Consider the following 23,412-nt stretch of genomic DNA (forward strand, 5'->3'; position numbering starts at 1 on the left):
GCATAAAGCCCACATACAAAGTAAGAGCTTCATAAATACTGGCTGATTTGATCTATTTTGGTTGGTTAATCGGGTTTCCAGTTTTTGTTGACATGGAAATGCCTTCCTTTCTAATTGGTTCTAAATATTTTCCCTATACATTTGCCAATAAGCCAGCAATGCCCAGCCCTAAATAATTTCTATATATTATAACTATACATTTTCTATATATGGTGATATCTGGAGGAAAAGACAGAAGCAACTTTTATTTAAAATAATTCTAACGTGTATAAAATATCTGGGAGTCAAAATTACAAAACACTCTTTACCGAAGCAAAGAATGATTCGCATGATTAAAGGGACATTACTTGGCCACAGTTGGGGGGGAGGGGTAAGGCATAAATTTAATGAAAATCATACTCAAATGTATCTATGATCTTTTCAATCCATTGAATTCCCTCCAACAATTCAAACTGCAAATGATAATTTATATGTACAGTGTTATATCAAAACACCAAGCAAATATTTGAGAGCCATAAAAATTGTTTCTTGGAAAAACCAAAGGGATAAAATCTCAAGCGAAATGAAGAAAATAGGGAGAATCACAAGCACTACCAGATTTCAAATTATACTATAAAACAGTATCATCAAAACTATTTGGAACCATTAAAAAATAAATTTAGATTAGCAGAACAGATAGAAAAGTTAGAATCAGAAATAACTGAATTTAATAGTCCAGTTTTTATAAACATGGGAACACAAATTGCTTAGTGAAGGATTTCTCATTTAAGAAAAACTATGTGAAAAACTGGAAAACAGTTTGGCAGAAATTAGGTTTAGGTCAATATCATAACATTTACTACCATAAATTCAAAACAATTACACCACCTGAAATTAAAGGTTGCATCATCAAGGAAGTTAGAAGAAAAATAAATCAGGTACCCTTCCTATATATCAAAAAGAGTAGAGTTCTTATAATTGTCATTATATGAAACTGAAAAGTTGTGGCATAAATAAAATCAATGTAGCTAGGAAAAGAATGGAACATATGAAAAAAGTTATATTAAATATCTCAGAAAAGGTTCTGAGATCTAAAATATATAGGGAACTTATACATATATATGTATACATATATACATACATAAGAGCCATTCCCCCAAAGTGGTAATAATTTAAAATGAAATCTTATATATTACAATTTAATATTTATCATATATACATATATGTGTATATGTTTATACACACACATTTCCCTAAACTCCAGTCTCAAATTAATTATTAAAATGCTGCAGGACCTGGTAATTCCTTTATGACACAAAAACAAGTCTTTAGATTAAATTATAAAGGAAAAGCAATGATGAACTACACTTAAAATGGAATCAGTTAGAAACAAGAAGAAACCTAGTTTCAGTGGAGAATACTAATGGATCTAAGAAAAGCTGCCTTGAGAATTAATCCCATAACTAAGACTGGGGGTCCCTAAGTAAACAACTGAATAATAAAATGTGTCAAACTGCTATGCCAAATAACAGATACTAAAAGAAATGCTGAATAGCTGCTAAAAGTTACATCAAAATATTCTGCATAGCTTCATCATGATCAAAAGATATTTATAGCCATAATGAAAAAAACCATATTTAAAAGATTTTAATAGTTTAAAAATGTATTGTTAAGTGTAAGTCTCTAAAGAAGATGATATAATTATCCTTTCTAAGAAAAATCAACTTGTCAATGAATTAAATATCTCTTCTGGGGCATCACACTTAACCCAGAAAAGGTAGACACCACATTACTTATTCTTTATTTAGTGCCTCTAGAGGCAGAATAGCATAGATGGGGTTGGCTGTGAATAATAATGGTAAATAAATAATGATGGCTAGTATTTATATAAAGAAGGCAATTTAAGATGAGAAAAGCACTTCACAAACATTCTCATGTTATCTTCACAAGGTGACGTAGACTGTTCCACCCAGAAGCCAGAAAGACCTATGCTTAAATTATGCCTCTACCACATACCAGATATGTTAGCCTGGGCAAATTACTTAACCTCCCAGTGCCCCAAGCAAGCTACACTACAATTACAACTCACAGAGAAGTTAGAGACCTGCACTGGTACAAGAAGCTCCTCACTCAAAGGTGACTACACCTAAGAAATCACAAGTTCAGTCCCCATATAAAATCTGTAAGAAGTAAAAACTACTTAACCAAATGAGTTTGTTGCAATGGTTTAAAAAAAATCTAAAAGTTTGGTATGGTTATCTACATGAACCATATTTAACTTCCCATGCATCCTAATTTAACATCTCCTAATAGCGAGTTTGTATTTTTATGAAAAACACCCTTTCCATCCCCCAACAGCCAGAGAAATGTTAAAGAAAGAAAGATTAGGAGGTAGAAGGGACTAGCAAGGGTCTATTACAGGAAGTTAAGTACCAGTCTCACGATCTGAACCTATGTATCACTTGGTTCCAAGTATAGTTGTATTTCCAGTGCAATATGTTACCCCTCAAAAATTTCAAACTTTTAACTAAAGGTGCTTTAATATTCTTTTATCAGACCTTTTTCTAAATGTTGCTTTTCTTTTAAAAATTTAATCAAGTTCTATTCCAAAAAGGGGCGTCTCAGAGATGCAATGGATCAAATCAACCTCTCTGCCTAACCCACAAATTACCACTATCAAACAAAAGGATTTTTCCCCAAGACAGATCTCTTCTACTACCACTGCTTCATGGCTGAAAAAGAATTTCTCAATTTCCATAATCGAGCATGATAATATTTACCATCTTTGGAGAATATGGCACATAATTCTCTCTGAGAAGAGAACTTAAGGCATAAGACTTAAATAACTGGGTTCTCTTGGAATGATTAACGTGCAAAGATCAGACCACTAAAAAATTGTGAAAATATTCTTAAGTAGTAATGATGTTATCAACTAAAAAATATCCTAAAGTAACTGGGTTTAAGATGTTCTGCATTCAAACATATGGGGAAGGAGCCAAAACTCCTGAATGATGGAAAGAATGAGAAAAGACTGTGGACCTGTGTAAAAAATAAAAGTGGTGCCAGAGCTTCTTCAAGGAAAAATGCATATAAATCCAGAAACACTTTGAGAGAGATTTGTGGAGAGAAAAGCTGCAGACACGGAGGGGAAACCAGCAGTTCAACATGTCCTTGATTTCCAGCTTGCCTCCCTATACACTAAAATGGACTTCTCACTTGGATGAGACTAGGCTCTCTCTCTCTTGGTTTAAGATGAGAGATTTAAATTTGATTGCAGCCAAAGAACTCATTTACTGATGTTTTATTTCTGGCATATTACAATCTGTATGACTTATCTGATATCTGTTTGCTTGGATAAATGGATTTATTCACTATTCATTTATGCAATGGACCTCTGTGTAATCATTTTGTGGAGAGAAGCTAAACTGGCAAGTACGTGTACACAAAAGCTACCTTCCTTAACTGCAACCACGACTGTCTCTTATGTTTTTATACCTATGTTCATTAAGCTTGAGTGAAATAGAGAATCTGATAAAAAGTAAATAAAGCAAGAGAGAGAATCCTCTCCAAATGTTTTAGAGTAGGAAGGGAACTCAGAACATCCACCTAGTCCAGAGGCAGGGAACGTATGGCCCTTTAGGTCCTCAAGTGCGGACGTCTGAATCCAAACTTCATAGAACAAATCCCTTTAATAAAAGGATTTGTTCTATAAAACTTGGATTCAGTCAAAAGGCCACACCCAAGGACCAAGAAGGCCACTTGTGGGTTCAAGGCCAAAGGTTCCCCACCCCTGAAACTTTCTCATACTTACAGATGATGAAACTGAAGACTAAAAAGGTGAAAGAACTTCATTAAGGACACAAGCTAATTAGTGGACCCCACTGGATCATAAACTCTCTTCTATTTTAGCTTTGATTTTAGCAGATAACTAAGATATGTTGGATGAACACAGAGCATACATTAGAACTCAGTTTTCATGACTCCCCACCCTTTCCATAACACTTAATACTGCTTATTATAAAACCATTCAGAAGATTAATTCAATTCAGCTGTTATCTATTTCACAACCAACAGATATGACAGGATCATAGTCCAAGAAATTTCAGTTTGGAATAGTACCGATTTTACCCTGATGGTATCTGATATAACCAATACTTCCCAGAGTTTCTTCTGTTTCCCTCCCCCACCCCAACAAGGGTTCGGTTATTTTTTTTCTGAAAAGGCAACAGAGCTGGACTGGGGGTGGAGGGATAATAACCTCTGGCTATATTGACATGATTTCTAGGTACTTGGGGACTGGGTCATTCAGACTTGGCAAATGTCCCAAACCTATGTGAGACCCTACCCTGCTAAGGTCAAAATTTAAACTCTAGGACTTCCTGACTCTTAAGTCTAACACTCTTCTGTGCTGATCCACTGTGCCACCTGGCTGACATTTTGAATACATATAAATTATATTTCAGGGGTGTGATATTCTATAAGTGCCATGACATGGGTCATCCTGATTCAAGCTAGTCCTATTATTAACAGTTGAATGACCTACATAGCAGGGCCTCATTTTGTGTCCACATCAAAGCTAAACTAAGGCAGTGATTGACCCATAACAGTCCCTAAATAAATATGAAGTAATTTTAAAAGGAGTTAAAACACTAGTAACTCTGTGAGGAGGGGGAAAGGGCGAGAAGGAAAAGTCTCCTAAGTAGCTGCAGCTGAGCTATACCTTCTCGAAAGAAGACGAGGAAGGAAAGCCACAGAAATGGTTATGCATGAGGAATGGCTAGCAGGCCAGTTAGACTGGGACAGAGATTATATAAACAGGGTAACATAAAATAAAATTTAAAAGATAGGTGGAAGCCAGATTGTGGAGGGCCTAAATGTCAGGCAAAGAACTTATAATTTATTATAGAAGCAAAAGAAGATTTCCGAGTAGGGGGAGTACACAGTGACACGACTGGATATGTCTCAGAAGTATCAATTTGGCAGCTTGTGGACAATGGACTGGAGAAGGAAGAGTCTGGAGTCAGGGAGACCACTTAGGAGATTACTGTAATAGGTCAGGCAAAGAGGTGACGAAGGCCCAAACTAGAGTGGCTGTGGTGTGAACGGAGGAAGGGGCATAAATGCAAGGGATAGTGTGGATTCAGGATCTTCACAAAATTTGGCAACTGATTAAATATGGAACTCCAAGCTTGCTAATCTGGTTAAAATCACGGTTGTGCCATGCGGAAAATTTGGAGGAGTGATAAGTTTAGGGGGAAAACATAATGAAATCCATTTTGGATATATTAAGTCTAAGATACCTATAGGACATCCAGAGGGAGATGTTCAACAGTAAGTTGGTAATACAAGACTGCCATTCAGAAAAGGAATTTGGGCTGAATATACATATTTATTTGTCATCTACACAAAGATGATAGATGAGAGTTAATTAGATCATCAAGGAGCATAGCCTAGAATGAGAACATAATAGAGTATTAAGGAACACCTACATTTAAGGCCAATATAAGCACTGATTAATTTGCAGACAATTTCTTAATACAATTAGAACTGAAAACATCAAAATGTTTTCATCAAAATCAAAAAGAATCTCATTCTAACTTTTCAGGCCTGTTCTCTGGATGAAGTGTAGACAAGCAGTCAAATGGTTAAAAGGCTAGCAGAAAGAACCGAAATAGAAGCAAAGGCCTTATGCTGTAGAATCAAGCTGTACCCGTTTAATGACCTAAACACTATACAGAAAAAGAAAACAATCCAGGTTCTGGAGGGTTGCTTTCACATTAAGTTCCAAACAAAACCTTCAAAATACAGAAGGTAATAATTTTCATTCCCAAGAGCTTTTTGAAATCAACAGGAGAAATCACATCATGGAAAAAAAAAATGAGATAATTCTATAAATACATTTAGACTCTATTGCTTCAAAGTCCTCTTTTCCAATGGATTAAAAAAAAAAACAACGTGGCACATTTAGGTCATCTTTTCATAAATACTCTCTTTCACTAGATTTGGAAGGATTTTGGACTCTGGAAGGTAAAACCCAGAGAAAGTTCTATGACCTTTACAAAACTAGCAAGTTTTTAAAAATTGTGATGTTACATTATCCTATATATCTCCTCTTTGGGGTCACAAAAACCCCCCAATTATTTAGATTTTTTTTGGTCGTTTTAATTATCATAATGGGGGGGAGGGGAGTGGATGATGAGGGTGGAGGCAAGAGACAAATTGCCAAGTATGGAATTGGAACCCAAGTGATGATCATTTACGCCTCCAGGCAATATAAACACCCAAAGAGGATTTAAGGCTTTCAGACAAAAAGAAAAAATACTTCATTTTTGGCATGAGGCATTCACCGAAGGCTTGGAAATGAATGTAAAGGAGGAGAATCTGCTCAACACCTAGCGATGGCTGCACTTCACCAGGATGCTGCGTTCCTCACAGCTCTCCTTTGCTGCACTGCAGAGACGCCATCTTCATCAGAATCTTCGCCCAATGCAGCCCTGGCTCCTGCATCTTCGGAAACAAGGTGGAAGAGGAAATCCTCTCCCAATACCGCCCGAGGGTCAACCAGCAGGCCCGCCCGCACCCCACCCCGGGCCGAGGGCTGATCTGTCCCCCGCCAGCCTCTCTTTTCCTAGACCAGGAGTAAACAGCCCATTTATAGCCGGCCACCCTGGCCATTCCTCTTCCTCCTCTTTTTAAACACACCCTGCTTGGTTCCCCTTGTATTTAATCTTAAGGACACGGGCTATTCCAGAGCCCCCCCAGACCACGCAGAAGGCCACGGCAGGAGGAGGAGGAGGAGGAGGAGGAGGAGGAGGAGGAGGAGGAGGAGGAGGAGGAGGAGGAGGAGGAGGAGGAAGGAGAAGTCACCCAGGCTCCCCCCCAGCCGTGTCCCCAAAGCGGACACAGGAAAGCCGCAGCTCTGCCCACAGCCTTCCGGACAAATGGAGGAGCCCGGGGAAGGAAGGGAAGGGCGGCTGGGCTTCTGCTTTTGTTTCAGGGAAGGGGGAAAACCACCCAGCGACATGTCGGGGCTCTGGAAAGGTGTGGTGGAGGGGGAAGGGGGGGGTTCTCCATCAACGTGCATAAGAGACTGGGGGGAAGACTGGAAAACTGGCCAACCGCCCTCCGAGGGCGCGTTAGCGCTGGCAGCAGACCCCCCCGGTGCCCCCTCTTCCTTCCCCTCCCTCCCCCAGCGCCGGGCCACCTCCACATGCGCGCACTCGGGTCCCAGCCTGGGCTCCCCCAAGGGCTGGCCCTCCGCATCCGTCCAGTCATTGTCCCGACGGTCTCGGAGGCTCCGCCTGGCTGACACGCTGCCTCCAAGGAGGCCGTCATTTGGGGGTCAGGTGGGAGGAGGTGGGGAAGGGGCAACAGCGGCCGGGCCGAGGGGAGACACCTGCCCGCCGCGGGGCCCGGGAGCCGCAGGCTGGACAGGGCACAGACAAAGCCCGGCCGCAGGGCCGTCCCGCCCCGCTTCCCCGCCCGGCTCCTCCCCGGGCCGCGGGGCCCCGCGCACCCACCTCCAGGGCTCCGGCCGTCCAGGACAGCAGCAGCAGCGGCACCCAGGGAGGCAGCATCCCGACCCTGCGCTGGGAGACGGCCTCCGGCTGCTCGGGGCTTCCTGCGGCCACTGCGGCGGCAGCTGCGCTAGTCCTCTTCCTCCGCCGCCTCCTCTTCCTCCACCGCCGCGATCGCCGCCGCCGCCCCCGCTGCCTCGCCGCCTCCCGCCCTGCCTCGTCTGGCTCGCGGCTGCTCAGGAAACTGAGCAGAAGCAGCTGCTCCAGCCGGGCTCCGGGAGACGAGTCACCTGATTCGGGCGATCCCGAGCGGCGTGGATGCTGGGGGGGCGGGGGGGCGAGGGACCCCTAGCGGAGCCGCGGGGTAACGGCGCCGGCCCTGCCGAGGGCTGCTCTCGGCTCGCAGTCCTTCCCTTCCCCTCAGCCCTCCTCCCCAAGCCTCGGCAGCTCACCTGAGCCCCGCAGGTGGATGCGGAAAGAACAGCGGCTGCTCGTGTTCCAGAAGACGGATGAAAGGATTAGAGAGGGGTTTAGACCAAGTCTTGTCCACCCTCCCTTCCTAGGAGAATCAGAGGTTCAGGGTGCAGGACTTTGGGGTTCACACTTATTGGTCCTAAAGACCATACTGGTCATTTGTTCTGCATAAAGAGCCTAGGAACAAGAAAACACGCTAGAAGCGGCGTCTTAATCTTCCTCTTTGCACAGGTAAAGGAGTTGGTCTTGAGTGGAAAGATAGGGAGGTGTTAAACTAAGGGTAAAAATTCACCCAGGAGATATCCCTTTAGGAGGTGCAAATGAGTCAGTTCCTTGCGCAGTCGAAAAGGAAGCATTATATATAGTCTGAAGAATGGCATGCTGAGCCTCAGGGTGTCTTTAAAAGGTATTTCAATGTCCTGGACTAATCAGGAGAGAAATTTGAAGATGAACCAAGCTGGAGGTCATTGTATTGTGTTGTGTTCCTCCTTCCTTTTCAAAGAACTTGACAGCAGAGAAAAGATGACAGTGACTTGCACTTGACTTTGTTTTGAGTAAGGGAGGGCTGCTCAAGGTCGCCAGCCTCACTTTCTCCTCCTGAGCCATCTGGATCCAGGGACATGGTAGAAGAGGCGAAAGCTATACAAGCCTAGCTCTGTCCCACGACCATTCCAACAAAGACTGAGTAGTGATTCCCTGACTTCAAGGAGAAATCACAGTGGGCAATGATTCATTTTTCAAGCCCAAGATTCAACATACAGGCAAGTAACCACATTGGACTGGAGGTCAGTTGCCAGCTCTCTCTCTCTCTCTCTCTCTCTCTCTCTTCTCTCTCTCTCTCTCTCTCTCTCTCTCTCTCTCTCTCTCTCTCTCTCTCTCTCTCTCATACACACACACACACTTATACACACACACTCATACACACACACACACTCATACACACACACACACAATCAGATTCAGGAGTGAGTCTGTAGCTCTGATCCTAGTGAGAAATATGGGATTCAGCCCACTGGTGAGTACCATGGAGAGGCCTGCTGATCAGAGGTAGACCTACAACTCTGTTGCTCTGACCCAGAATTTCAAATTCAGTCAACAGACCAGAGGAATTGGACCTGCAACAGAGTGACAAAGGCAGAGACCATCAAAGTTGAGCTGGCAGCTCTGTCACTCTAAAGAGCTTCAAAGAAAAAGATTGGCTATAAAGTAATTCCAGAAGAAATTAAGAAAGAGTTAATAAAAGAGTCCAAATTATATTATAAATGAAATGGTAATGACAGGCAAGAATTGGAAAAGAAATGAGAACTGTGAAGAAAAACTTTGAAAGGAAAATTCTAGGTACAACTAGTACAAAACCTAACTCAAGTAACACACTCTTGAAGTAAGAGTGGACAAAATAAAAGTTAATGACTCAGTGAGGCAACAAGGTATTAAGACAAAATCAAAAGTTTAACAAAAGGAAGCAAAAGTAAGATGTCTCAAGTGAAAAATAGGGTCAATGAAAGAAATTAAGAATTGCTGGATGCCCTGAAAGCTACGACCAAAAAAAAAAAAAGCCCAGACATTCTATTTCAAGAAATAATAGAAGAAAACTGCCCAGATTTCTTTAAATTAGAGGGCAAAGTGAACACAGAAAGAATGCTCCAATAACCTCCTGAAAGCAACCCCAAAATGAATATTACTAGGAACATAAGAGCCAAAATTCAAAACTTCCAGGTTAATTAAAAAGTACTAAAAGTAGCAAGAAAGACAGAATTCAAATAACAAAGAGCCACAGTCAAGACGACATTGGATTTAACAGCTAAAACAATAGAAGAGCAGAGAGCTCACCTGCCTCTGAAGAGAGGGCAGTAAATAAATGAGAAAGTATGATAAGAATACCCAATTAACTATGATTGCAAATGATATGAAATACCCTATAAAACAGAAGCAAATAGCAAAATACATCAGAAAGCAGGATCCAATTATATGTTTACAGGAAATACACTTGTAATATAAAATTCACACAGAATTAAAATAAAGGCCTAGAACAAAATCTATTCTGTTTCAGCTGAACTAAAAAAAAAGCAGAGGCACTTGATCTCAGACAACACAGTAATAAACAGAAAACTACAGTTGCTTAACAGCACCAAAGACAATAAATTAATATCAATATTTAATATATAATCACTCTTAAATATTAAAGGAAAAACTAAATAATTTAGAGAGAAAAATAGTTAAAATATCATAGTTAGGGACTTAGTGCATCTCTTAGATTTAGACAAATTTAACAAACAAAAAAGAAATTAAGGACCTGAATAGAATTTTAGACAGGTTAGATATGATAGCTCACTAGCTATTACTGAATGACAATAGAAGGAAGCACACATTTCTCAGCTGTATATGGCATCTGTAAAAAAAAAATTACTAATATATTAAGCCATAAAAATATCACCAAAAATTCAGAAAAGGAGAAATAATAAACACATTCTTTGCTGACGACCATACAATAAAATTTATATTCAATAAGGGGACATTAAAGAAAGAGTTAAAAATTAATTGAAGACTAAAATAACTTAATACTAAAGAATTGGTGGGTTAAAATATAAATCCTAGAAATAATAGATAATTTCATCAAAGAAAATGAAAACAATGAGAAAACATACCAAAATTGTTGAGATAGAGCCTAATACCAGTATCCTATGAGTCCAGAGTAGATGTTGGGACAAAATGAGGTAATTTGTTCAATTCTATATTTTCTCATTTGTCTATATTTCTGTTAGATGGATAAAAAAAACTGAAGGAATATTAAAATCTTCCACTGTTGTATTGCGGTCTGTCTTCTAATTCACTTAGTTTTTCTTTTATGAATTTAGATGCTAAGGCATTTGGAGCATGTAAGTATAACATTAATATTGGTTTATTATCTGTGTTTCCTTTTGACGTAATTTAGTGTCAAGATACTATTAGACAACTCCCTGTTTTCCAGAGCTAAGGCCCAGCAAGCAAGCTGTGCCCTGAGCTTGGCAAACAGCAGTCCTTTGGGCTCACTGTCTGGATGAACACTGCTGCAGTTCAATCACAGAACTGATTGTCCCTGAGGCTGGGCATCACACACAGGCCCACACATGAATCCCTGCTATGAACAGACTTTTTGTCACTAGACAACCTTACCTCACCGTTGCTGTTGTGTCTCACTGTTGTTGCTACACTACACTGTTTGACTGTTTGTCTAGCTACAAGTATGTAAATCCAGGTTCAGCCCTAGTAAAGCAGGTCCCCTCCCTAGGGCTGGGGCCCTGGCATACATGTCTAACCTGCCTCCTTCCTATTTGCTACCTGTGTAACCCCTGATAAATCACATAACTGCTCTGAGTCTAAATTTCCTCATATGTAAAATAAGGGGTTGTATTAGATGATCATTTAGATCCTTTCTGATTAGGTTTCCCAACATAAAAGCTGGAGCCGTAACAAATATATCCATAAGATGCAACTGATTTCCATGATAAAAATGCTAGTATACACCAACTAGTTGGCAGCCTTCATCCTATCATTTCATGGTGTACATAGCTTGTTTCTGCATATTTCTTTACTTTTTTCCTTTCCCATTAGATTGTGAGGTCCTTGAGAGCAGGGACTGGATTTGTTTTGTTTGGGTTTTTTTTTTTTTTTGCCTCTTTTTGTATCCCCAGAACTTAGGACAATGTCTGACACATAGTCAGTGCTTAATTAATGTTTATTGACTCATTAACTGAAGGAGACAATAGTTCTATTCAAGTTTGTGAGGTTTACCTTAAACTTGGTCTTGGTCTCCTCCTCTCTCCTTTAATATCAATGTCACATATCCATTTAGAGTGAATTGAGATCATGATGTAAGATATTGATGTAAAGCTGATTTCTGCTAGAGTACTTTCCAGCTTTCTCAGTAGTTCTTTTTCCTCTTTTAAAATTTTTTTTAAAACTTAAGTAGTAATACTTAAATATACAAGAAAAGAAAGAGAAACATATTATAAACTTAAATATTGAAACAAATACAAAATAAGAAAAGAGAAAAAAGCTTTGTCATGTGCACAGCAGAAAATGAGAGGATTCAAATATACAACAATAAATTTCCATTTCAAGAAAGCCTATATAATAAATATTATGCATTGTGATCGATACTGTCCATCTTTTCTTTGTTTCCTTGTAAGTTTTCTTTTGTTCTCTGCTGTGCGCTTTTTACTTTGTTCTTTTTTCCCCGCTACCTCTCCTACCCAAGAAGGCTACAATTAAGTGCAGATATATTTATATATACATGTATATATATATATACACACACGCATACGTATAGACACACATATGTATACATACAGACAGATATACTTAGATTATACTCATACTCATACATAAAACATGTATATTCATATGCATATGTAAACCATACTATACTTATTTGTCCTCTGTTTCTCTGAGCGTAGATAACTTCATTCCAGTAGTTTTTGTCAAATAAAGAGCATTTTCCTAGAGAATTTATGTTTCCTGTGTTATCAAGTACCATATTATTGAGTTCCATTGTTTTTGATTCTCTCATCTAGTTAGTTGCGTTGATCTTTCTATTTTTCAATCAATATCACATGGTTTTGATGAGTGCTTCTTTATAATCTCGATGAGGTTCTTCTTTCATTTCCATTTCTTTTCATAATTTCCTTTGTTATCCTAAATCTTTTGTTTTGTCAAATGAATTTTATTATTCTATCATGTCCAGTAAACTATTGAATATGTGATTAATATAGCATTAAGAGTATAAGTTAACTTTAGAAGTATTGTCATTTTTATTAAATTGTCATGACCCAGCTATTAACACTGTATACTCCCCAATCAATTTAAGTTATTCTTATTTCTTTAAGGAGCATTTTGCAATTTAATATATACAAGGTTTTTATGTGTTTTAGTATGTTGATTCTCAGATGTTTCATGCATTTGTGTTATTTGGAATGGGATTTACCTTTTTTTCTTCTTGAGTTTTTTCTTATTATCTAGAAATACTATTGATTTTTGAGGGTTTATTTTGTAAGCTTGCAAATTTATTGAAGCTATTAATTGTCTCAATTAGTATCTTTGCTTATTCCATTGGATTTTCCAAGTATATCATCATGTCTCTCTTTACTTATAATTATGCCTTTAATTTCTTTCTCTTCTCTTATTGTTGCTAGCATTCCCAGAACTATATGACATAATAATGTGGAGGGTGGGTATCCTTGTTTTACTCTCATATTTACTGAGAAAGATTCTAGTATATGCAATGCCAGCTTTGGGGTTTAGATAGATAGTTTTTATGATGTTAAAAAAAAAGGTTACTCTATGCCTATATTTTGCAGGGTTTTTAGTATAAAAAAGTGGTGTGTACAGGTGGCAGGGAAGACTAATACCTCTGCTGTGAGGGCTATGGAGCACTTTTTGGGTCTGGTTTTCATCTTTGGTGTTCACTTGCCACCCAACTCTCCCCTGTGGCTCCAAGATGCTGTAGTATGTGCAGTGGTCACATCCTAGTGAACTTTTTCAGCAGAGGAGCTAAACCAGGTTGAGGGTAACTAACAGACCTCAAACCTGTCAGTGAGTTAGGGAGATGTCTACCCCAAACATGTGTGGACTTCCCCTGGCAGAGTGGGCAGATGAGAACAGTACTTGTAACTGGCCATGAAGGTGGCAGAACAGATACTGTGGAGTAATTAGAGCTTGCTCAGACAACAATAACATTCACTGCATCCTGAGCTCAGTCAGCAAGGTCATCCACTGCATCACCAGTCATCTTGACTTTTATCTTGTCACTGGACATTCAATAACTCTGGAAGAGAGAGTGAGGCTGATAACTTTGTGCAACTCTGCCTCACTTAAATCCAATTTATGCTGTAGTCAAAAGACGTCACTCATACCATTTTACCATTTTTATCTACATCAGAGTCATGTGGGGACAGGCAAATGATGATGCAGCAGGTGTAGATACCCTGGGAGCTGTAGTCAGAACTTTGCACACAGGCAGCCCAGTCTATAGTGTTGTCTTCTCATTGTACTGAAGCAACAGTGGGATTCAGAAGCCCCCTGACTGTCTGAACAACCTTTTTACAGAATCATACTGGTCCCCTCCTGGTGTGAGGAAGGGGCTAGAAAAAATCTCCTAAAAACTGCCAGCTTCACCAAGCCTAACCCTGCCCTGCTTACCATGGTAGGCAGGAATCCTACCCTGCAGTTGAAATACAAAAAAAGTCCAAATCTTTTGCAAAGATGATTCTACTCGCCATTGGCATATGGAATATATGCACACTTACAAACAATACAAAATCCAGTGGACTTGAAAGATGAACAATTCTTGTGAGAGAACTCAGCAGGTATCACATCCACCTAGCAGCCCTGAATCAAACAAGGCTGGCAAATTAAGGTCAACTTATTAAAATCAGAATTGGACATTGTTTTTCTGGGGTGGCTGCAATGATGGGGAGAAATGTGAAGCTGGCATAGGTTTCACAATCAAAACTATTCTAGTCAACAAGCTTGTATGCCTCCCAAAAGGAGTGAATGACAGGCTCGTGACACTGCAATTGTCACTTTCAGGAAAGCATCACCCCCGAATCAGTGGACTAGGTTAGGTACACAAAGCAAAATAGCTCATGGCTAGAGTAATCTGTTTAATAAACCCAAAAACTCCAGCTTCTGTCATAAGAACTCACTAGTTAACAAAAACTGCTGGGAAAATTGGAAAACAGTGTGGCAGAAACTAGGCATAGACAAACATCTTACGTTGTATATCCAGATAAAGTCAAATGGGTACATGATTTAGATATGAAGGTTGATACTGTATGCAAACTAGGAGAGCAAAGAATAGTTTACCTGTCAGATTTATGGAAAAGGGGAAGAACTTATGACCAAACAAGAGATAGAGAACATTATAAAATGCAAAATGGATGATTTTGATTACATTAAATTGAAAAGTTTTTGCACAAAGCCAATGCTATCAGGATTAGAAGGGAAGCAGTAAACTGGGAAGCAATTTTTATAGCCAGTGTCTCTGATAAAGGTCTCATTTCTAAAATACGTAGAGAACTGAGAAAATTTATAAGTTATTCCCCAATTGATAAATGGTCAAAGGATATTAACAGGCAATTTTCGGAAGAAGAAATTAAAACTATCTATAGTCATATGGAAAAATATTCTAAATCACTATTGATTAGAGAGATACAAATCACAACAACTCTGAGGTACCACATCCCACCTATCAGATAGGCTAACATGACAAAACAGGAAAATGATAAATATTGGAGAAGATGTGAGACAATTGGAATATGAAAGCATTGTTAGCTGAGTTGTGAATTGATTCAAACATTCTGGAGAGCAATTTGGAATTATCAAACTGTGCATACCCTTTGATCCAGCAATACCACTTATAAGTCCGTATCTCAAAGAGATCATAAAAATGGGAAAGGGTCCCACATGTACAAAAATATTTATAGCTGCTCTTTTTGTGGTGGCCAAAAACTGGAAATCGAGGGGATGCCCATCAATTGGGGAATGGCTGAGCAAGTTGTTGTATGTGAATGTAAAGGAATACTATTGTGCTGTAAAAAATTATGAGCAGGCAGACTTCAGAAAAACCTGGAAAGACTTACATGAACTGATGCTGTGAGAGGTGAATGAACATTGTACACAGTTAACAGACAATTGACTGATTCCGATAGACTTAGATCTTCTCAGCAATGCAAGGACCTAAGACAACTCCAAAAGACTCATGATGGAAAATGTTGACCCCATACAGAGAAAGAACTTTGGAATTTGAATGCAGATGGAAACATACTATCTGTTCTCCCCCCCTCCTTTCTTTTGATTGTTTTGTTTTGTTTCTTCTTTCTTGTGCTTCCTTTCATTGGTTCTAGTTCTTCTTTACAACATGACTAATGTGAAAATATGTTTAATATGAATATATATGAGCCTATATCAGATTGCATGCCTTCCTGGAAAGGGGGGAGGAGAAAGAAGGGGAGGAAATTTAAAACTCAAAATCTTATGGAAGTGAATATTGAAAACTAAAAAGGAATAAATTCATTTTTTTAAAAAAGAAAGGAAAGTATCACACCACCATCAGCAGTGTGCATGCTCCCATCCTGATGAACCTTGATGAGGTAAAGACAAATTTTTTATGAAGACCTGGAGACCCTCATCATCAATGTGCCAAAACTAGATAAGGTTGTAATTCTGGATGGTTTTAACACTAGAGTAAGTACAAGTTATCAGACATGGCAGGAAGTCCTTGGGAGGAACAATCAGAAATGACAAAAGCAATCATCACTCACTACAGAAGACTTGTGTGTCTTGTGACTTCATCAACACTGTCATCCATGTATCTGAACATAATAAAACTTTGTGGATGTACACCCACATCAAAGACTGGCATTTAATAGACTATGTCAATATAAGGAGAAGAGACAGACAGGATGTGACAGTGACAAAGGCAATGTGTGGTGCAGATTGCTGGGCTGATCATAGACTTATCCTCTCCAAGCAAGATGACTACCCTGACTACCATAAAACTTAACGCCAAGAGATGAGAGTTCTTCTCCATGTGTGAACAGTTTGTTGCTAACTTGGAGGGAAAGCTGAATCGACACATGGTTGGCAACATGGAGCAGAAAAGGAATGAGCAGCTTTCAGAAATTTGGTGTACAGCACTGCACTTACTCATCTGGGCTGGAACCTTTGCAAATGTCAAGACTTGTTTGATAAAAATGATAGGGAAATTCAGCAGCTGAGAGAGAGAGAGAGAGAGAGAGAGAGAGAGAGAGAGAGAGAGAGAGAGAGAGAGAGAGAACTCCACAGGGTTATCAGCAGAATAGATCATCTGTGTCTAAGAAGGCAGCATTTAGCTCCATCAAAAGTAAAGTGCTAACAAAGCTTAGAGAGATGCAGGATTCTTGGCTCAATAAGAAGGCAGACAAAATTCAGCTTTATGCTGATAATAATCCAAAGTGCCTTTATCATTCCCTGAAGGCTATTTGTGGACCAAAGACACATTGTACATCTTAATCACTGATGGAGCCACATTGATTAGTGATAAGGAAATTATGGTTATCTACCTGAGAGCCAATGTGGCTTCAGAAAGGGCCAAAGAATGGTCAATATGATATTTGCTGTCTGACAACTCCAGGAGAAATGGAAGGAGCAGAACAGAGGTCTATATACAGTGTTCATTGATATAACATTGATATTCATTTGACACTGTCAATGAGGCCTTGTGGAACATCATGTCAAAATTTGGTTGCCCAGAAAAGTTCATTAATTGTTTGTCAGTTTCATGGTGGCATTCTCGCATGAATTCTGGATAATGAGTGATGCTCTTGTGCTTTCCCAGTCACCAATGGAAAGAAAGAAGGCTGTGTGTTTTGTCCGCTGGTTTTTAGCATGATGTTTTCATCCATGTTTTCAGAAGCCTTCAAAAAGGAAGAAAACAGCACCAAGGTCATCTACTACACTGATGGCAAAGTATGTAACTTGAAAAGGCTAGAAGCTAAGGCTAAAGTGGAGGCAGAGTTGGTGCTCCACTCTTTATTCACAGGTGATTGTGCACACAGTGCAGCCTCTCAAACTCAGATGCAACACAGTATGGATTAATTCTCTGCCATTTGTGCTAATTTGGGACTAACAATTAAACATAAAGAAAACAGAGGCTCTCTACCAACCAACACCATACCATCCATATGTGGAACCACTGATTACAGCAAATGGAGAAATTTTGAATGCTTTGGATAATTTCACTTATCTTGGCAGAATGCTTTCCAGGGATGTACACATAGATAATGAGATTGACACATACATTGCTAGAGCTAGCTCAGTGTTATGGAGGCTCTAAAGGAAAGTGTAGAAGAGAAGAAATATTAGGCTGTCTACTAAACTGAAGGTCTACAGAGTGATTGTGCTGACTTCATTGTTGTACACTTGTGAAACGTGGACAGTATGCCAGTACCATGCCAAGAAACTTTATCACTTCTGCTTGAATGGTTTTAAGCAGATTCTGAAGATCACCTGACAAGATAAGGTACCAGACACAGAGGTCCTTTCTTGAGCTGAACTGCCAACCATTTAAATTCTTCATTGTTTGAATGCCAAATGTACATTTGCCTAAAAGACTATTTTACAGAGACCTCCCATAAGGCAAGTACTCATATGTTGGTCAGAAGTGATACAAAGACATTCTCAAGGTATCTCCAAAGAACTCTGGATTGATTGTAAGATATGGGAGACACTGGCAAAAGACAGCGCAGTATGGTGTGCCTGCGTGAAAGAAGGTGCTGTGCATTATGAGCAAAGCAGAATTGCAGTAGCTCAAAAGCAATGTGAGATACAAAAATTTAAAGACATCTCCACTCAAAATGTTCCTATGGATATTTGTGCTTAACCTGTGGTAGAGCCTTGTGAACTCCTATTGGTCTGATCAGCCATAGTCAGACACACTGTACCTTGACTCCAATATAGTGATATCATTTTGATCCTCTTTAAGCACAAAGACCACAACCTATTGAGAAGATCATGTGATTTTGGACATTTTATGTTTCAATATGATTAATTATGTTGATTGTTTTCTCAGTGTTGAACCATCCTCACATTCCCGATATAAATCACATTTGGTTACACTAAATGATTTCTTAGCTAAATCACTGACGCCTGTTTCACTGGGTTTTGTTAAAATTTTTGAGTCGATATTCATTAATGATATTGGTTTATAGTTTTCTTTCTGTGCCTTATCTTTTCTTGGCTTAGGTGCTGGAATTTATTTGTTTTATAAAAGGATTCTGGTAGGGAGCTTTCTTAGTTTTTGAGAATAATTTTTAAATTATTGGTATTAAAAGTTCTTTAAAAGTTTGATAAAATCCTCCTGGGACTCCATCAGGACCAGTAGTTTATTTTTTCCCTTTAGTAGTTCCTTTACGGGTACATTATTTCCTTTTGTAAGATTGGATTAAGATCTCTATTTAGTCTCCTGATTTTTAAAGTTAGCTTGTATTTTTAAAAATATTCCTATTTTTCTTTTGTCTTCTGTTTTGTTGGGGTTTTTTAGCCTATAACTATACACTTTTTCTGATTATCTTTTTATTTCTCCTGATTTTCTTGGGATTTCACCTTGTTCCTTTGCTATTTTATTGATTTGATTTACTGGCATCTTTTTAATTAGATTAGCCAAAGGTTTTTCACTTTTATTAGCCTTTTCAAAGAACCAGCTTTAAACTTTATCATTTTTTCATTTTTTCAACATATATTTCTCCTTTAGTTTTTAATATTTCCTCTTTTTTATTTTAGGTTTGGTTATTTCTTGGCTTTCCAGTGTCTTAAAATGCATATTCAATAAATTGATCCTTTCTTTTTCTATTTTTAAGAAAGTATGTTTGTAGAGGTATTTTCCCCTTGAGGACTGCTTTACTTGCATCTCTGAATTTCATTATGCTGTTTCATCATTATCTTTTCCTTTCACATAATTATTATTTCTATGATTTGTTCTTTGAGCCACTCATTATTTAGGATTTTATTATTAAATCTCCATCGATGTCTATGTCTTTCCTTGAACTCATGAGTATTTTTATTGCATTATGGTCAATAAAGGATATATTAACTAGTTCTGCATTTTTTAAAAGTATTGAATTGAAATATCTCTATTATAGTAAATTTTTGCAAATGTTCCATATGGTATTGAAAAATAAGTAGTTTTAACAATCCCATTCAGAAGACTCCATAAGTCTTTTCATTCTAATTTCCCTGGAAATGTTTTGTTTCATTTTTTCCCTTTTGTTTATTTTTCTGCTATTCTTGTAGAAAATCAATAGAGGATTAGTGAAGTCTCCTGTCACTAATGTGTTACTGTTTATGTCTTTTGTAGCACAGTTAATGTTTCCTCTATGATTTTGGATGCTAAGACATTTGGAGCATGTAAATTTATTATTGATACTGTTTTGTTGCCTATATTTCTTTCACTGGAATGTAGCTTCCTTTTTTTTAATTTTTATTTTTTGCATATTTGCATATTTGTTTTTACTTTGTTGAATAGAATGTTTTCAATCATACTATAAATTCACTTGATACATAGTACATATTTTCATTTGCTAAGTTTTATTTTGTGTATATCTTTATTTTTAAAAGTGTTTCTTATATGCAGCTGATTGTAGGCTTTTGTTTTCTTATCCAATCTGTCACTTTTTTGTTCTATTGGATAGTTTAATCCATTCAAATTTAAAGTTATCAGACATGTTTATATTTTTCTTTGTCTCTTTTTCTGTCTTTCTCTTTGTCTCTAATTTTTTAAAGTTGTGATTTTTCCCTTTCTTCTACTATAAACACAGTATTGTTTCTTAAGTTAATTTTTTAAAGGAGGTTTTATACTCATTAGCTTTCTTCCCCTCACCCTTGATCCTCTCCTCTTTTCCCTTTGAGGTTTTGTTTATAGTTATGTTTTCTTTTCTGCTTTTATCTTCTTCCCCTCTTATTTTCCCTCTCAGTCAAGTAGTTTCCCCATCTCCTTTTCCTCTTCAACTACTCCTGTTCATTAGTTTTAAAATTTCCATTCTTTTTTTTTTTTGCATCCCTTTTGTGGGAAACAAGGATGTTCTGCTTCCACAGTTTTGGGTGATCAGGGTTGTGACCTAGCATGATCAGGTTAGAGGTCAGAAACTTGTGCACAGACTTGATGAGTTGTTTGCGAGAAAGTCTATCAGAAAGGAGAACATGAAGTCATGTGGCAATGGACACTGTCACTGGAGGTCCAAAATTCAAATCAGTATAAGAAGCTTCCATTGATCTGAACATGTTGTAGTCTTCCTGTAGCTGTACTGGGAAGCTACCCATTCATAATGAATGAAGCAGGCACTCCCTCCTCTTTTAATAAATTTACTCTTTTAATAAATTTTCCTTGATATCTTTTTGCGTGTCAAGTGCATCAGTAACAATTCTGGTGCCCAATGTGGGGCCTGACTCACTGACTTGGAGGAGTGAGATAAAATACAGGGAGAGCACTCCTGTAAAAAAAGTTGTTGTTGTTGTTGTTTTTACAATTCCTGTAAGTTAAATCTACTCTGTGCAAGCACTCGACTCCAAACCACAGTCAGGGAGTTCAGAGGAATTGGGGAAGAAATTCTCTGGCTAACCAGGTAAGTTGGTATACCTTGCAAAGATCAGGCCACCCCGGGAACCTGCACTCCAGGTAGGTCTTTTACTGATGGAGTGAAGTTCGGAATGGCAAACCCTTTGTTGGTCATATCCCTGTCCAGGACTTTCCTTGTTGGCCTTAAGCTAATAAGTGAACTTGGACAGAGTCTTGGGAATTCAAGCAATGGTAGGGAATTCAAATTTGAAATTGTTGTACACTCTAATGCTTTGTTAAATATCTTGTCTGTGTGTGTTTGTGAAGTGTTTTGTAATGATGTCAATAGAGAGTTGAAAACCTTTTTAAAAACCTTTCTTTCTGCATTCTAAACTCTGGCCAAGTTTTTGAAAGTAAAAAGAAAGGTAAAGGAAGGGAAAACCATTTTCCCTCAGATTGCTCTTTGCAGAATATTCAACTTAAAAAAAATGTGACTCTCTTGATATGTAAATTGTTAAGCCCTTGACTTCTAAGGTTGTTTTTTAAAAAAGAACAGGAAAGCTGGAAGAGATTGTCTTAAATGTGATAAGCATTTCTCTCTAGATTCAGAAGACCAGGAGGGTGAGTACTTAGGCAGTCAATTACTTAATCTTTTGAAACTATGGAAGCTTCTACCTGGGGAGACTGGCTATGCCCTGTCTGCATCAAATTAAGTTCCTTAGGTCTATGCCTGTATCCAAAGCTTAGTTTTAGAATACTGGCATATTTTAAGCTAACCTGAGGAGAACAGGTATGATTTCAAACTCTTTGTAGAACTTTATATGCTTTTCCTAGTATGTAGCCTGAAATTCCCAAGGAAGAAAAATATGGGTTGAACAGCCAAGTATCCATGTACTCTTTACTTTGTGTACCAGGGAAGTTACCCCTTCACCTCCCCCCCACCCCCCCAATCTGATTCAAAAGCTGAAATGGGACTGGGAGAGCTTCTTGTCTGGTGAGGCTTAGAAAGGGGAGGAAAGACAGAAGATGCAGTTTTAGTTCTTTAAGGAAGTAGAGTAAAAAGGGAAAAAGCTGTTCAGAGCTGAAAATGGCCACCATGTATTCCTTCAAAGGATTATGGGAAGTTATGAATAAAATTTTCTTTTAAGTAGCAAGAGTGTTTGACTTAAGAAAAAGGGGGGGGGGGGGGTAAAATGTTTATCATTAGTGATTATAAATCCAGATTTGATAAGATTCAAGTCAAAATCTGTCCTGAAGGAATACAGACCAGCATCTGAGAGAGAAAAAGATATTGTTACTTGGCATTTATGATTGTAAAATGCTTGACATAAAGATGGGTATATGTTAGATGCAACATTAATCTAATGTAATTGTTACACGGTTTTCAAATTTAGATTTTGTTATATGTAGATTGGGGTTTTAAAAGGATGTGATAGAAATTTGATAATTTGAAACTTATATTTGGTTATAGATAAGAAGTGAAAATGCTGAGGTTTGCTATATAATGGTAGATTTTCCATTTCAAATCTTGGCTAAAAAGATTTAATTTCTGAAGCAACTCATTCTTCCACAGTGAGTGTAATTAGGGAAGAATGAACAAGCTTGTGAAAAAGTCAGCCATTATATTAAATGATTATCAGGTGATAGTGTGTGCCCATGTGGTGGTAAGGAGATGAATTTCTGTGCAAGGTGATGTGAAAATGCATTCACATGAATGGATAATGGGTTGCTTCAAGTTTTAAATATATTATATATTGTTGAAAAAGTAATTTATCTAAATATTGCTATGTTAGGAATTGCCTTGTTAAATTAATGATGGATTGCTTAAGAAGCTGTTATGAATTCTGTGTAAGAGTTTCTGTACTGTAGAATTTCTATTGAGAAAATGAGAATCCTTGAAAATATACATATATATTTATATGTATGAGCGTGATTTTTAAGCCTGTTCCATCTAAGGATGTATTGAGTATGTTAATATGTTCATTTATGCTATTAAGAAGGAAGTTTTAACTAAAATTGTTTTTTCTGTAAATCAGACATTTACAAAAGTATGTTTGTGAAAGGACACTTGGTAATTACGCAAAGGCCTTGGTTTTAGATCTTTTCTTGTAATTTTGGTCAATTAAATTCAACAGGATTTTGTGATAAATTGTAAACTGTTTTTAAGAGAGGAAAATATTTGTAGAAGAAATGTTACGTAAAAATCTTTTGTGTGATTTTTGGAAGGCCTTCCAAATTTGTATTTGTAAGCTAATTTGTTATATAAATGTTTTATGGAGCTGGAAGATAAGGGACAAGATAAAGGAGACCAGGAATTATATGGCTCCAGGAAGCTCCAGGAAGCCTCAGACTTGGGTGAACTTACTTTGTTAA

General features: G+C 38.1%; 1 protein-coding gene across 4 annotated transcripts in view; it reads right to left on the reverse strand.

Moving 5' to 3' along the window:
* Positions 1-7,782, reverse strand: part of APP (amyloid beta precursor protein) — a 174,443-nt gene extending 166,661 nt beyond the window's left edge. For 3 of the 4 annotated variants that reach the window (XM_072614925.1, XM_072614923.1, XM_072614922.1), the window contains exon 1: positions 7,500-7,778. In XM_072614925.1, coding sequence (XP_072471026.1) covers positions 7,500-7,556 — 57 coding nt within the window. In that variant the 5' untranslated portion in view covers positions 7,557-7,778. Of the gene's footprint in view, positions 1-7,499 lie in introns of all 4 variants that reach the window. The other variant, XM_072614921.1, reaches the window with a different exon arrangement.
* Between the last annotated feature and the right edge of the window lie 15,630 nt (positions 7,783-23,412).

Source organism: Notamacropus eugenii, chromosome 5, assembly GCF_028372415.1.
Source record: "Notamacropus eugenii isolate mMacEug1 chromosome 5, mMacEug1.pri_v2, whole genome shotgun sequence".
In the NCBI taxonomy this organism is placed as follows: Eukaryota; Metazoa; Chordata; class Mammalia; order Diprotodontia; family Macropodidae; genus Notamacropus; species Notamacropus eugenii.